The following is a 16,301-nucleotide window of genomic DNA, read 5'->3' on the forward strand; positions in this document are numbered from 1 at the left end:
CAGCTCGGCACCCCTCATCAATGAACTTCCTCCGAACAGGGAACAGGCGTCGGCGCCTGTCGAGGATTTCTCTGGATGATCGATCGATGATGCTGAAGTCCATCCCCTTCAGTTCCCGGCCTCGGCTCTTCACCTGTTCCTTCTGCTTAGAATGTTCGAATTTCGCCACGATGGGTCTCGGCCTACGGTTCTCTGGCTTCTTGGCTCCCAAGCGATGGACGCGGTGAAAAGTGATGTTTTGGATGGCGTCCACTGGGAGTTTGAGCTGTCGCGCCATGAAGGCCCTCACCGATTCTTCAGGGTCTTCCTCGGATTTTTCGGGAATTCCAGCGAAGACAAGATTGTCCCGCATGCTCCGGGCCTTGAGGTCTAGGATCGTCGCCTTCATGGTTTTGTTCTCTCGGGCAAGCTGTGAAACTCCGTCGGTGAGGGACTTCACCGACTCGCGGAGGGCTGCGTTCTCCGTGACCAAGGAGACGATCTGGTTTTGGCTGAAGTCCAGAGATTCACGGATGGCCTGGATTTCTTTGTGAAGCACCTCAACGAGAGCGAGGCGGCCGTCCAAGCAAATGAGCCTCTTATCGATGGAGTCGAGGATGTCTCTGATGTCACTGCCTGGTGGAGATATTTCTCCAGGTGAGTCCGTCCGGGCGGCTCCGCTTGGGTTGTGGTGTCTTGGGTGACTTGTCCGATTTGCCCATAACTATGCGATCGAAGCACCCGTCGATGTAACCTTCCAGATCTTCCAGTTTTTGGTTTGATTAGGCGTTTAGGGTGTTTAATATGCTGGTTTTGTGTCAAAATACTTTGCGGATGTTTTAGTAGTTGATTGTTTTTTTTCAGAGCGCTATGTTCCGCTTGTCTGTGTTCCGCGCATCGCGCACACTCTCGCGAGATTACAGCATCACATCTGTTAATAATTCTCACGGACAGAATTTCTAGGAGCATCCAAGGTGTCGAGGGAGTCCAGTTCAGGGGCCTTAGGATCTATTCTCTGCTATTTGCAGACGATGTGGTCCTGATGGCCTCATTGGGCTGTGACCCCAGCGTTTACTGGGGCGATTTGGATGTGAAGCTGTGAAGTGTGAAGCTTCTGGAATGAGACTCAGCACCTCCAAATCCGAGGCCATGGTTGTCAGTGTGAAAAGGGTGGATTGCTCCCTCCGGGTTGGGAATGAGGTCCTGCCCCAAGTGGAGGAGTTCAAGTATCTCGAGGTCTTGTTCAAGAGTGAGGGAAGGTTGGGGCGTGAGGTCGACAGGCGGATCGGCGCAGCGTCTGCAGTAATGCAGTCGCTGTACCGGACCGTCGTGGTGAAGACAGGGCTGAGCCGTAAGGCAAAGCTCTCAATTTACCCTCCCATCTAGGTTCCCACCCTTACTATGGTCATAAGCTTTGGGTCGTGACCAAAAGAACGAGACGGCGGGTACAAGCAGCTGAAATGAGTTTCCTTCGTAGGGTGGCTGGACTCGCTCTAAGAGATAGGAGGAATTCACTCATCTGGAAGGGGCTCAGAGTAGAGCAGCTGATCCTTCACATGGAGAGGGGCCAATTGAGGTGGTTCGGGCATCTAGTCCAGATGCCTCCCGGAACACTTCCGTTCCGGGAATACCTAGTCGGGAGAAGGCCCAGGCAGACCTAGGACACGCTGCAGGGATTATGTCTCACAGCTGGCCTGGGAATGCCTTGGTGTCCTCCTGGTGGAACCTGAAGAGGTGGCTGGGTACCAGGAACTCTGGGCTTCCCTACTGAGACTGCTGCCCCCGCAACCTGGACCCGGATATGCACAGGAAAATGGATGGATGGAAGTCAAAGTGTTCAGAGAAAAAAGTTGTAATTTAATGAGAAAAAGTCATATGTTTACAAGAATTCCGTCGTAATATTCTGAGGAAAAATACATCTTTTTTTTTAAGCCATTTTTTAAAATGTAATATGAAAAACAACCAAAACAATTAATAAAGTTGGGATTTTTGGAAAATTAGGTTGCAGTAAAAGTGATAATATAACAAGAATAAAGTAAAAAATATTAAGATAAAATAGCATATGACTGCTCAACGAATTAGTTTGCATGGCTAACCTGCACATGTTGATTTAAGCGTAGCTTAATTGGCACTTGTTACATGTCAATTACATTAGTTGCCATTGTTTCTATTATTCTATTTCGATCTACCTCACCAACAGACCACAGAATGTGAGGCTCTGTCACTGTGTGTCTGACATGGTACTCTGCAGCACAAGTGCCCCTCAGGGTACGATGCTCTCCCCTTTCCTCTTCACCCTCTACACCTCGGACTTCACACACAACTCCACACAGTGTCACATCCAGAAGTTCTCCGATGACACAGCCATTGTGGGTTGTGTTTCAGAGGGGAATGATCTGGAATACAGGATCGTCATCAGGGACTTTGTCAGCTGGAGTGAGCTTAACCAGCTACAACTCAACACCAGCAAGACAAAGGAGATGATCATTAACTTCCAGAGGAAAACATCCCATTTCACACCGGTGAACATCCAGGGAGCGGACATAGAGTTGGTAGACAGCTACAAATACCTGGGTGTTCACCTTAACAACAAACTGGACTGGTCCGTCAACACCCACGCCCTCTACAAGAAGGGCCAGAGTCGCCTGCTGAGGAGACTGAGGTCCTTTGGTGTGTGCAGGACTCTTTTACGGACCTTTTATGACTCTGTGGTGGCTTCAGCCATCTTCTATGCTGTGGGCTGCTGGAGAGGGGGCAGCACGGACAGGGACAGGAGCAGGATCAATAGACTGATCAGGAGAGCGAGCTCTGTCCTGGACGGTCCTCTGGAATCCGTGGAGGAAGTGGGGGAGAGAAGGATGTTGGCTAAGCTGACATCCATCATGGACAACACCTCTCACCCCCTACATGACACTGTGGGTTCCAAAAGGAAGGAGCCATTAAGAAATGGGACGCCACTTAATTTTCATTAGGTCACCACCCTTCACCGCTTTCTGGCTGTGACGTAGGCAGATGAGACGATTAAATTGTTCATCATAAATGTTTTCTATAAAGTGCATACATTTCTACATTAGACAACTGGGTGTGAATCTCTGGTACTGCTCTAGGGGTCAATCCTGGGACGCCTATTGTTCAATCTGTACATGCTTCCTTTAAGACAGCTGTTACGCAGCTGCAATGTGTCCTACCACAACTATGCAGACCACACTCAGAGGTGAACATCCTGCAGATTTACTTTGTCACTGCATCAAACAGATCAGTGTGTGGATGCAAAACAACTTTCTCCACCTAAACTCAGAAAAAACTGAAATCATTGTCTTTGGCCCACAGAAACAAAGAGAAAGTGTTATGAGTCACCTTGAGACTCTTTCTCTAAAACCTAATCATCAGGTTAGAAATCTAGGGGTAATAATGAACTCACATTTGAACTTTAACAGTCGCATTCAATCACATCAGCTTTTTACCACCTAAAAACATTGCCAAAATCAAGGGAATAGTGTCTAAGCCAGATTTAGAGAGACTAATCCATGCCTTTGTCTCCAGCAGGCTAGATTACTGTAACGGCCTTCTTACTGGGCTCTCTAAACCAGCTGTAAAAAAGCTGCAGTACATCCACAATGCTGCTGCCCGAGTCCTGACTAGAACCAGGAAATATGAGCATATTCGTCCAGTACTCAGGTCTCTGAACTGGCTTCCTGTTGCTCGGAGAATAGACTTTAAAACAGCTCTGCTTGTGTACAAGTACATCTCTGACATGTTGGAGCCACATGAACCAGAGTCAGGACTAAACACGGTGAGGCTGCGTTTCAGTTTTATGCTGCCAAAATCTGGAACAATCTTCCAGAAGATGTGCAACGATCCTCAACTTTGGCAATGTTCAAATCCAAGCTGGAAACACAGACAACTGAAAGTATTTTATTTGCACTCCTCATTTTTTAAATGTTTTTTTTTTTTCGTTTTATGGAACTTTATGAACTGATTTTAGAATGGTTTTATGTTTTTATGGAATGATTTTATGTTTTTATGGAATGATTTTATGAAGTTATTTTACCCTGCTTTTCTCCTTTTTTCTGTAAATTTTGAATGACCTTGTGTATGTATTGTGCGCTTTCAATACATTATACATTATTTAATTGTTATATATAGCCTACCTCACAACACCTTTTTTTTTTAAATAAAAGGAACACATTTTTTACAAACTGTGACATTTATTGCAAAATAAATGACTCTAATAAATAACAGCTTATTGGCTGCACTGTAACAAAGTTTATAAAAATAGAAAATGTATCAAATATACATGTGAAATAGAAATAACAATATCCTATATATATTAGGGCTGTTTAAAATAATCGATTCGGTGATATATCTCGATATTACATCGCACGATTCTCATATCGATTCAAAAGACGTTCAAATCGATGTTTTCATATGTATTTTGGAGGTACTGTATTCATTGCAGCGTCTTTTGTCCTGTAGTTACACTCCCGGTCACTAGCTGGCAGCGTTGGCAGCACACCACCCAAGCCCGCTAGGTAATAACATCTCGCGAGAGTTATTCCAGGGCGGTATCTTTACACGATATTCTCGCGGTGTTTAGAAAACAGCTAACGTTTCAACATCAAGAGGGAATTACGAGATGCTCCGAAGCACATTTATAAATCTGCAATTTGGACTCATTTTGGCTTTTATAGCACCACAGACGGGGGCCCAGATTATGACAAAAGCTACGCTATCTGCAAAATCTGTTACGCGAGAATCAAATACTGCCAAAACTCCACAAAACTCCACGAACCTCCGTGCACATGTTGCCAGACATCACGGCAAAGTGGAGGTAAAGGCAAACAAGCGACTCGTCTCAACTAACCCCGTTATTCCATACCGTCCCGCCAACACTTCACTGACGTTGCTTCCCCCGATTGTACAAAGAAGTAAAAAACGATGTGCTGGATGGTCTTTACTTTGCGGAGCAAGTTGCATTAAACATGTAAAGACTGGAATTCCAGGGCCACCGAGTCGTACATAACAGTACGGCGCATCACATCAACGACATGTGGAAGATGCGTTCTCATGTGAAAATGCGTTCTCATGTGTTACAAACATATCCAATGTATGACAGTCACACAGGAGAGAATATTGAGGCGTTCCTGCGTGAAGTTGTGGCTGATTGGGGCGCAAGTGCAAAAAGTCCTGTGGTAGTTACTGACAATGCTCCCAACATTGAAACCTAAAACACAGTCTGAAACTTGTTAAATACAGTTGTAAATACAGTTTCATACAATTTTTTTTTGAATGTGTACTAGTTTAGTCATTAGTTGTTTCCAGATCATATATTTTTAAAAATCGCAATAATTGTCTTCCACTTAAGTATCGGGGTATATCGAAATCGAATCGAATCGTGACCTATGAATCGTGATACGAATGGAATCGCCAGATAATAGGCAATGCACAGCCCTAATATATACCTTATCGAGCTTCATTTCAAGGTTTACAAACCTCCCTGTTTTGGCCTCACTCTCCTCCTGTCATTGATGTTCTCTCTTTAAATTGTTCTTTAAGAAAGTCAAGAATGGAATTGTGTTGTATTTGACTTTTTCATACTTGGATTGCAGCTTTTGAATGGTCCTGGAGTGCTGTGTGGTGTAGCAGAGGGCTGGCTTCACTTAGCTCAGCATCTCCTGCAGGAATGACACACATGCATGATTGATGGGCTACAACTATTACCTCATTGGAAATACAATCATAATAGTAACAGTGGTATAATAATAGTGTGCTGAAAACAAATATAGAGTAATAGTAAAAAAAAAATTAAAAATAGATGGGACAAGGTTAGATTCCAAAGGTTGAATAAAGTTTGATATGTGGTGTGCTGCCCACACATGGCCATGTTGTTGACACCTTTTATTTAGCTCACTTCCTGTAATAATTAAGATATCCCACCATGACAAGTGGTGGTGGACTAGGGTGGTTAGAATTCACAGTGAACTGACTTCACTGATGTGCTGCGTTGCATGAGTGATTAGATAGCCAATATAAAATGCCAATGTCACAGTACACTTCAGTAATGTAATGTACATTAGCGAGCAATTTTAAAATACAACTTACAATCTAATCAATTATGAAATGCTGTAGACTGCAGTGAAGTTAGCAGGCTAGCTATAAGTAGCCACAACCAACAATTCAAAACATGGAGAATATTTACATGGAGCAGCAAAGGACTGAATATCTAATAAAACATGAGTGGTGTTACTGTGAAAATGGATAATTATGCGTAATTACTTACATTTACAGTATATGATTCTTTCCATCTCTGCTCTGCTGTCTTGTCAGCGTGAGTGTCTCCTCCTACCCCTACGTTCACACTGCAGGGTATGATGCCCAATTCTGATTTTTTGTTCAAATCAGATTTTTTATGTAATCGTTCACATTGCCAAAAAAATGCGACCTGTTAATGTGAACACAAAGCGTCCAGGAAGTGACGTGCTTGCGCAAAAGCACGATGACGTCACACCCATTTCTGTGTGTTTGCAGAAGCAAAGATTACTGCAGTGAAATGTGAATTTCAAGGATTTTGTGCAACAGGAGTGAATATTTTCTCAAACAAATGATTCCATGTAGGATATTTAGAAGAAAGAGGGCAAGAATTTTGGCAATGGCAGTTGGTGGAGGACTTGCTGCCACGTCTGTTATGAGGAGCATGTGGGTGGTAGGAACGGTGTGACAGCAGTGAGCCGCTTAAAAATAATTGTCATAAGACAAGAAAAACTTTTGCCGACCTCGGTGAGAACCTTTATCCACGTCTTGCACAGTAAACCATACCTTTCTATGACGTACGGGTGGGATATACTGTATGACACCTGACCGTTCAGACTGCAGTACATCAGATACATATCGGATTTATATCTACATGCCAATGAGGCCTGAGTCACATTTGGAAACGTCTGAATTGTACTGTAGGGGTAAGAGCTAAGATAAGGGGAAAGGGGTGGAATTGGAAGTCAGGGTAAGTCCTGGCCCACTTGGTGGTGAGCTGTGAGATTTCTTGAATGTGAAATACGTGACTTCTCTCAGTAAAGGTTGGGAAATGCTGTTCTAGTGTCATTGTGCTGCACGGCAGCCATTTTAGCAAAGTCCTTTACTAGAATTTCCAATGATTGAGTGCTTTGTAATGAGTTAATCTGTGCCAGAAATGATCATTAGTTCTGAAATGAACAAAAGACGTGACGGTGACATCTCATTAACAAGAGCCACTGCATGAAATATTATCTTTTCTCACCCACACACACACACACACACACACACACACACACACACACACACACACACCATCCATCCAGGTTTTCACACCAAGTGCATGATGGGTAGCATCAATCCTCTTCATCACCTTTTCTATCCAATTGTTTTCATCTGTCATAGGTTTTTTCCTGCAGAGAGACGCTCTGTTCTGTCATCAAAGAAGCTACTCAGCACCCCCCTCTGCCTCCTTGCACGCCTTTCCCACGATCCTTTACTCTTGTCAAGTTCAGTCTTTGGCCTTCTTCTCAACTCCTCCTCATCCAGCCGCCAATGCATGGCGGCTACTGACCTTCGCCCGTCATTCTGTCAGCGAGCAAGCCAAGCATCATTGTATCCTGATTGATTGGCCCCGATCAAACGGCCTCAGATGCCCATTCGCCGGGCACCCCCTCCTCCAACAATCTCATCCTAAATATGGGACTTTCAAACTGTCCTCCTCCGCCCCCATAAGCACACAGCTCTCCTCGTCTCGAGTTACCCTTGGGCGAGCTAATGGACAGCGCCACAAACCGTGACAGATCGGCAGCCTGGCCTGAATGCTCTCTCATCCCACAACTGGGATAATAACGGGCTGGCGTGCACAGTGAATATACGCCACAACTATTACTGCAATAAATGCACACTTGTAGACAACCAGCACATATCCCTCTGGGCATCCTCCAATAGTTTATACTGTAGGTCAAAAGACAACAGTTTCATTGCCGGCATTACTATTTGAACCTGACATCTATGACAAAACATTAAAGAACTGTTCGTATCTCAGAGGTCCCAGATTGGGAGGGTAGTGCTTTCAGAAGATCCGTAAACATCGGTTGGGTCTACGCTGATGACAGGATGACTAACTTCCTTTCCAAGTCAAGTGATGAACACAGTCCAGGTCCTAAAAGGACTGGACCAAACAGGGAGACCGCCTGTGAGATAGGTCATGGTCCATCAGCCAGCTAACTCCAGCCCTTAGTGAGGCAAGTGTGAGCACCACAAAGCTGGCTGGATGGATGTCGTTCTTCTTGGTTACATCTCAGCTGGCTTGGTTAAATCTGCCATAGAAAGGCAAGTCCTACAAGCAATGGAGTTGCTGTCACTATATGATCCGTACCAGAAACATGATCGGTTCTGCACATGCACGAGACCTACGCCACTTCCTCCACTCCAATTTCTTTTTTGTGATGGAGCCTCTGTGACATCACATGCCGTGATATTTATTAATATGTTTTTAATTTATGAACATACAAGCTTAACAACCACACTTGATATCGACAAAGCAAATAAAGAAAAAAAATGGTATCTGTATAAATAAATAAACAATACAAAAGAACATAAAATGCTGTGATATTTGAATTTAAACGACCGGAAAACATGAATTTGTCCGCGTACTAGCAGCTACAGAGTTTTCTTCTAAACAAAAAATACCCTCCATCCATCCAAACATATCTAGTGAGCAAATGTTTTTGTCCATAGTTTTTTCAGTTTTGTATAAAAATGATTTATACATCCAAGAAAGTAAGGCGGGCCGCACGGTTGTTAGCATGTTGGACACATGGTCAGTAAATCAGGAAGTACTGTGTTGGAATCTCCGTTGGGCATCTCTGTGTGGAGTCTGCGTGTTCTCCGCGTGTATACGTGGGTTTTGTCCAGGTACTCCGGTTTCCTCCCACATTCCAAAAACATGCATGTTAGCTTCATTGGAGACTCTAAATTGTCCATAGGTATGAATGTGAGTGGTTGTCTATATGTGCCCTGCCATTGGCTGGACACCAGTCCAGGGTGTACCCCGCCTCTCACCTAAGGTCAGCTGGAATAGGCTCCAGCATGCCTGCGACCCTAGCGGCACGGAAGATGGATGGATGGCTGGAAAGGAAGACCTATAATTTCTCCTGTATATATTTTTTAAATAGATCGATTAGATAGTCATTTCTTGAAACTAAATAACATTTTTCGGGGGGGAATGACGCATATTGCACATTTGTGTCATTTGTGTCACTACACGATCTGTACCAGAAACTCGATTGGTTACTTCCTTCTTTCGCCATTTTTTACGACAGTCTTGCTGCGACGTCTGGTGCTGTGGTACATCATTTAACATCTGGTCACGTATAATATACATGAATTAATACAAATACAGAATAAAATAGCGTAATACTTGAATGTGAACAGCCATAAGCAGAGTGCAATAATGGATTCATCTAGAGGATTCTGCTAGTTGTTTTTTTTCTAATTTTCGTATTTTACCAGAGGTGATTAATTCATAATTAAAATAATTGATGGAACCAAGAAAAGAGATCTTATAATTTATCCACTTGCACCATGGATATGATGCAAGAAATAAATGTATTATGTTGTAATTTCTCCAATCTTAACGTTTTTTTAAGAGTGTGGGGGGTGACGTAAATGGCACACGCGTAGTGTTGCCTGACTTTTACAGTTTGTAACTGCCATAAAAACAATTGACAGATGACGATTGCCCAAGTTTGCTTGCCAGACACACAACTGCCAAAAAATAGGCGAAAGGATGTATACGCATTCTACACATGTGTAGAACCGATCACGTTTCAGGTAGGGATCACGTGGTGACGGCTTGACTGCTGTGTAATACTGTAGCTCCATGGATGACGTAGTTTGTACATGTGTAGTACAAATCGAGTTGCCTGACATTGCCTACCGGATCTAGACGCGTTTAGCACGTGCGTAGAACACATCGTGTAGTGACAGGTGCAAATTTATGCTAATGCTTAACAGACAGCATCATCTGGTCAGCGAACAAAAACAGAGTGAACACAACCCAGACCGCACACAAGTGACAATCAAGTATCTTTGTTGTCATTTTTAGCCCAGATCAGAGTATACCGGACTACAAGTGTGAATGGAAAGAACTACAGCACCCATTTTGTCATCATGGGAGTGTGTCACCACTTCACACATATTTCACAGCATAACTGCTGCAAGCTTCTAATGTTACATTGGATGGCGTCTGCAGTTTTTACTTTAGTTAATTTTACGTTACAGTACTTCGGATTTTGTGGGTGCCATCAACCTACTGACACACATCACGTTAAAAAATATATATTTATGTAACCAGCATTCGTATTTAATTGAGGGGGATGGGTTCCTCCAGTTACTCAAGTCTGGATGCTGCGGCTTGACTAACAAATCTGGCGCAAACGAGGTCGGCGCATCCCCTCTGTGTTCATTACAATTCACAAATAACGTCTTTTAACGGGGTAAAAACGAAAAGAATGGGAGATTTTGGCGGCGGCACGTGATGATGTTCATAGCTTGGTCCACGTCAATGTCGTCAATTTTAACACCAACTTTAGCTAGCTTTAAAGACAAGCTAGCTGAGGTTATTCAACACCGAATCACAAGGATGGGCAATCTTACCCCCATCTCGCTTGTCCTCGGACGATTAGTCGCTTGTTACGGGTTCGGTTCGACCAGGTATGCTCGTCGTTAGGCGGGGTCCGATCCAAAAAGGTCGTCTGGTGCTGACAAGAAAAAAAAAATGTCTCCCTTCACCTGACAGCCCTAATGACGGACAAATAGCTAACGTTATACACTACAAAAATAGAACGGGGTGTGATCCTAAAATGGCCAATGTGCCGTAAAAGGTGGCGTTAGTGAGATAAAAGGTTAGATTGTACTCTATATGGAGGGTTCTTGTTAACAAACCTCTCCCTTGGAGGAGCGAACGATGAGTGATGGGTCGTCCTCGAACGATTCGGCTCCCAGAGTATTTGTTTGAAGCGAACGAGTTGTTTTTTTAAAATGGTGTTTCTCCTGTTAAAGATTAGTCCATATGTGTCGTGCCTGATGTGCAGAAACTAGGTAATAAACAAATTTAAACAAAAAAATATGACGTGCCATTTGTGAGCCGAAAGAGTCGGCATTTAGGAAGCCGAACCAACATGACAGTCTCCCTTAAAAGAGCCGAAATTCCCATCACTACGACTATGCCGCTGGAAAGTAGAGCCGGACAGATGCTCTCCTGCTCCTCGGATGCTGTGTCCGTCCGCGACTGACGCAGCACTTTCAGTCCGTTGGGTGCTATTCCGAGGAAGAAATGAGAGGCAACAGCAACAACTCACAGGGGATTGAATAAAGACAGCAAGACCTGGGTGATTTCATATGAAATTACATTTCCAATTCCAACTCTGTTTTATAATGGATTTGTGTAGAAAATAGTTAATAGTGATCATGCTTCCGTCCATTCCCACCTCACCTGCAGGTGTAAAAGTTAATTCCTGGAATAAAATCTATTTAGTTTGAATTAAATAAAATAAAAAAAACACTTTTTACATTTATTAATTAAAGTCCCACAAAAAAACTATTTAACAAACAGTTAACTTATGGCCAAAAATGGACAGGCACTCAATATGGGTCAAGACAGAAGGCTTCTTAAATGCTCTAAATGTAAAAACATAAAATCTATTTTATGGTTGTTGGTATCGCCATCTCTCATTCACTCCCCATGCTTTGAATATTCACATTTTTGGTTTACACTTACCATGTCAATGCCATGTATTTCACTTTAACACATGGGTGCATAGCTTTAGGTCTAAAAAGACAGCAGACACTGGGGACACAAGAAAACAGACGGTTAAGCTCATTTTCTCAAACATGCTAAGTGACAAAGATGCCACACAGCTTACAATAAAAAGGGGGTGGGGGTGATGAAAAAAATGACACCCTGTGATGGTCTTATGCGGCCGAACTGGCGCTTCACCAGCTTTTATTTTTGTATGCAGCACCTGCCGTGGCGGATTAGACAATCGTGCAGCACCAATGGACACATGAGCCAACTATACACAGATTATTGATGGAAAAACATACCTTATACAACACAATGTGTGTGTGTATGTGGGGGGGATCAATACTGCCCTCCATCATAATTGCAGCATGGCCTGATTTTTCGTCCCTCCTGTCATTGCTGCAGCTGCTCCATCCATCAGTTCTATGGAACAAAGCAGGGGTACCAAAGGAAAAAGCTGGAAATGACACAAGCATGCACTATGTTACACAGTTTTACAACACTTCATTAAAAAGCATTTACCTCCTCATCCAAGACGTTGCAAGGCCCTGTTAAGCAGTTCAAATGTAGAGTAGTTATGCACCACAGGGCTGCAATCTATTTGTGGCATCATAATGCGCAAATAAGTCACCTGTGGTTGCGTTCTCAAGCTTCTGATTGGCCAAAATGTGCATTACAACCAGTGGATGTGTTTATATGTGGTGTGTATGAGGTGTGTTTAGACACAGACAGTCCCATTATAATGTGTTTATGAGCCAGGGCGAACAGGCAGCTCCAAATCTATCTGTGGCGGTCCAAGTTGATTTTGGAGGGCTGTGAGGGCAGTATTCCATTTGAGACACAGCCAAGCATGAAAATGACACATAGCCTCTAATCATATTTACATACAAGCTTCCTACATTCAAATGTTTACATTTCATATGCAACGGTAAGTTAACACGACCAACTAACTACTATAACCACGTTATTTTAAGCTAAAAGGTAACATGTATTGAGTGACTTCTCTGTGAACCGAGGGAAAGGCTTCTTGAGACGTCATCTGTACTTCTGTGAAGAAGGTGTCGGACTTTTCGCTCCTCATCCGAAGAGCTTCGTCAGCGAACTAATAAGTGCTGGTAGCCTAGGCCTTAAATACAGTAAGAGTGGGCGGAATTGGTGTGCCAATTCAAGATTCAAGATTCAAGATTCAAGAGAGTTTTACTGTCATGTGCATGGTAAAACAGCCGTTATACGATGCAATGAAAATCTTATTCTGTTCATTCTCCCAAGAAAAGAAAGAAAACACAAGAAAGAATAAGAACATAAGAAACATAAACACATAAACATATATACCAATAAATTAAGCAACAACAACAGAAGAGACATTAATACAAATAAATAAATAAATAAATAAATAAATAAATAAATAAAGTGCTATGAGTGTGTGCATGTGTTGCGTGCGGCGTGTGCGAGTGCTTCGTTGAGGAGCCTGATGGCCTGTGGGTAAAAGCTGTTTGCCAGCCTTGCCTGTTAGAAAGTTAAACACCCAGTTACAGAGGGAGGGTGACAGGCCAAGTGTGAGGAGCTTATTTGTGAGTTTGTGGGGGCTGACTGTGTTAAAAGCAGAGCTATAGTCTATAAATAGCATTCTGACGTATGTGTCCTGGCCCTGTAGGTGAGAAAGGGCTGTGTGGATGGCAGTGTTGACTGCATCATCCGTGGACCGGTTCTGGCGATATGCAAACTGTAGAGGGTCCACAGTTGCTGCCGGGATGCTCTTTTTGATGTGGGTCATGACTATTCTTTCAAAGCACTTCATTACAATAGGAGTGAGTGCTATAGGGCGATAGTCATTCAAGCAGGTCACGTTGCTCTTCTTGGGTACGGGCACTATGGTGGTGGACTTAAAGCAGGTCGGTACAGATGCTTGTGCAAGCGACAGGTTAAATATGTCAGCAAGCACATCAGCTAGCTCTGATGAGCAAACCCGAAGTGCACGTCCTGAGATGTTGTCTGGCCCTGCTGCTTTTCGTGGGTTTGTTTTGTTTAGAACCCTGCGCACATCAGCTGATGTCACCATGAGAGGTGCGTCCTGTGTGCTCCCCAGGTTCAGCCACCCTCTCTGCTCATCAGGAGTTTGGGTGTCAAAGCGGGCATAGAACTCGTTCAGCTCATCTGGAAGTGTGGTATGGCTGGACGTGGCTACGCTACTCTGCTGTCGATAGTCTGTGATGTGCTGGAGCCCCGCCCACATGCGCCGGGGGTCTGAGGTGGAATAGTAGCCCCCCAGCTTCTGTCTGTACTGTCTTTTGGCCTCTCGTATGGACCTCCTCAGGTCATATCTGGCCTTTTTGTAGTCCTCAGCGGTGCCCATGACAAATGCAGTCGAACGAGCACGTAGCTTAGCCCTTACATCACAGTTCATCCACTGTTTTTGGTTAGGGTATTTTCTGTAATACTTGGTGGTGGTAACAGTCTCTATGCATGTGCTAATGTAGCCAGTAACAGCAGAAGCATATTCATCCAAATCAACAGTACAATCTTCCCTCCCTGCTGCAGTTTTAAACACATCCCAGTTTGTGCAGCCAAAGCAGTCCTGAAGTACTTGATCAGTTTCTTCATTCCACACTTTAACTGCTTTACTTACAGGGGGAGCTTGTTTGAGAAGTTGTCTGTATGTTGGATAAAGGAATATGGAGATGTGGTTGGCCTTTCCAAAGTGGGGTCTTGGAACAGCCTTCAAAGCACCTTTCATGTTGCTGTAGACTTGGTCCAGGATGTTATTTTCCCTTGTGGGAAAGCTCACATGCTGGTAATATTTGGGGAGATATTTGTTCATATTCTGGATCATACTGTTGTATGCGGAATGATCCCATTATCTGGATCGCTCTTTGATATTTACTACAACCTGTTGGAGACTTGTTCTGTAGTTTGTTTCCCAAGTGCTCTCACCATTTTTGGTGGAGTTATGTGCACAAATGCCGAAAATGGCCTGTCTCGCAATGTTAATGAATCCTTGAAAAAATTCCTGGACCCAGACGGTGATCTGGGTCACCCCCAAAATGTTATCAGTTCTTCCAGATCCCATTTCCCACAATTCCTGAACATTTCATCCAAACCATTCACAACTTTTCACGTTATTTTAGAGAGAGAAAGTAATGGACAAACAAACAAAAGGTTAACGCTGGCAAAAACACAACCTCCTTGGTGGAGGTAATAATAAAACCATTCAAATAAACGATTAAGAACTACTATAAGAACCAAAACTTTGTTAACAATTCACGCATGACTCTGTTTACGTTTCAGACACATATCAGACACATGGCCTCAAATGAATGAAGTATCCATACTTTTTACTTGAGAATGGATTTCAAAGCATGAAGAGCAAATATTCTTATAAATATGAATTCCCCACCTCTCTACAAGAAACACATGAAGCAGTTCTCTTACCAGAACTGCAAACAGTTCTGGTAAGAATAGTGAAACACTGTAGGCCTCATAATAAAGCTGCATTAGCCCCGAGGATATGGAGTCTAAGTAATGCTAGCAAGAGTATTTGATATTTGGTGGAGCATCTGTGGCTGGAAGGAAGGCAGGCGGCCCGGCTCTGGTAGGCGGTGGAGGCGGATGATATCGCTTGCCAAGACATTTCCAGCAGTATCGCTGAATATTCAGGTCACAAATGCAAAGCTTTTACTCTGCAAACGACATAGCCAGAATGTTCTAGTATTCACATCACTTTTACTTCCGTTGCAATCAGACTGTTCTGTGTGTGTGTGCGTGTTTGTGTGTGTGTGTGCGTGTTTGTGTGTGTGTGAGTTAGTATCAAGCAATGTGGCATGAACACTGATGCACATTAAGGTAGCATCATTGAGCGCAGACATATCCTGCAGTTCCACACACACACACGGCCTGCTATCATGACAGGTGCTCGGCAGGTGTTGCAGGTTGGACACACACACACACACACACACACACACACACACACACTTAAATATGATACGCAGCATCAACTGAAGCTGTGTGAATCGGTGCAGAATGTTCCTGAAAGGCAGGAGAGTCATCCCCCCTGGTCGCTATGCTTTCCTTGCTGCCCACAAATGCAACATCGTGTTATGTTATTATGTTACGTAACTCAGCCTCGTTTTTTGGGGCACAGATGACACTTCCTTTGTCGTTATGTAACAAAACGCGCTGGCGTTAAATGAAGCTCCATCCTCACTTCTCGTATAGATTTTTTACCTGAGCTGGTATTTCATTCTGTCTCCTGTAGAGTCAAAATGTTGGATTTCAGAGTAGGGGTGTCCAAAATGCGGCATGGGGGCTATTTTCAGCCCGGGGCTTGTTTTTCACTAGTCCTTGGCTATATTCCTAAAAATAAAATGACACCAGTTTCCTTGTCGCACAAAGCTGATCTGAGCAAATATTGATCTACAACAGGGGTGTCCAAAGTGAAGCCATTTGTGGCCCCCAGCTGTTTTGGTTTTTTTCTGTTTGGCTCTTGATATATTCAAAATAATTGAAC

The 16,301-nt window shown here is 43.6% G+C and overlaps 1 protein-coding gene across 2 annotated transcripts in view; it reads right to left on the bottom strand.

Annotated features, from left to right (window-relative positions):
* Positions 1–10,987, bottom strand: part of atp1a3a (ATPase Na+/K+ transporting subunit alpha 3a) — a 52,679-nt gene extending 41,692 nt beyond the window's left edge. The window contains exon 1 of one of the 2 annotated variants that reach the window (XM_054763878.1): positions 10,651–10,987. In XM_054763878.1, the coding sequence (XP_054619853.1) occupies positions 10,651–10,656 (6 nt within the window). In that variant the 5' untranslated portion in view covers positions 10,657–10,987. Of the gene's footprint in view, positions 1–5,577; positions 10,623–10,650 lie in introns of those variants that run through there. The other variant, XM_054763877.1, reaches the window with a different exon arrangement.
* Positions 10,988–16,301: the final 5,314 nt, after the last annotated feature.

This window comes from Dunckerocampus dactyliophorus, chromosome 20, assembly GCF_027744805.1.
Source record: "Dunckerocampus dactyliophorus isolate RoL2022-P2 chromosome 20, RoL_Ddac_1.1, whole genome shotgun sequence".
Lineage (NCBI taxonomy): Eukaryota > Metazoa > Chordata > Actinopteri > Syngnathiformes > Syngnathidae > Dunckerocampus > Dunckerocampus dactyliophorus.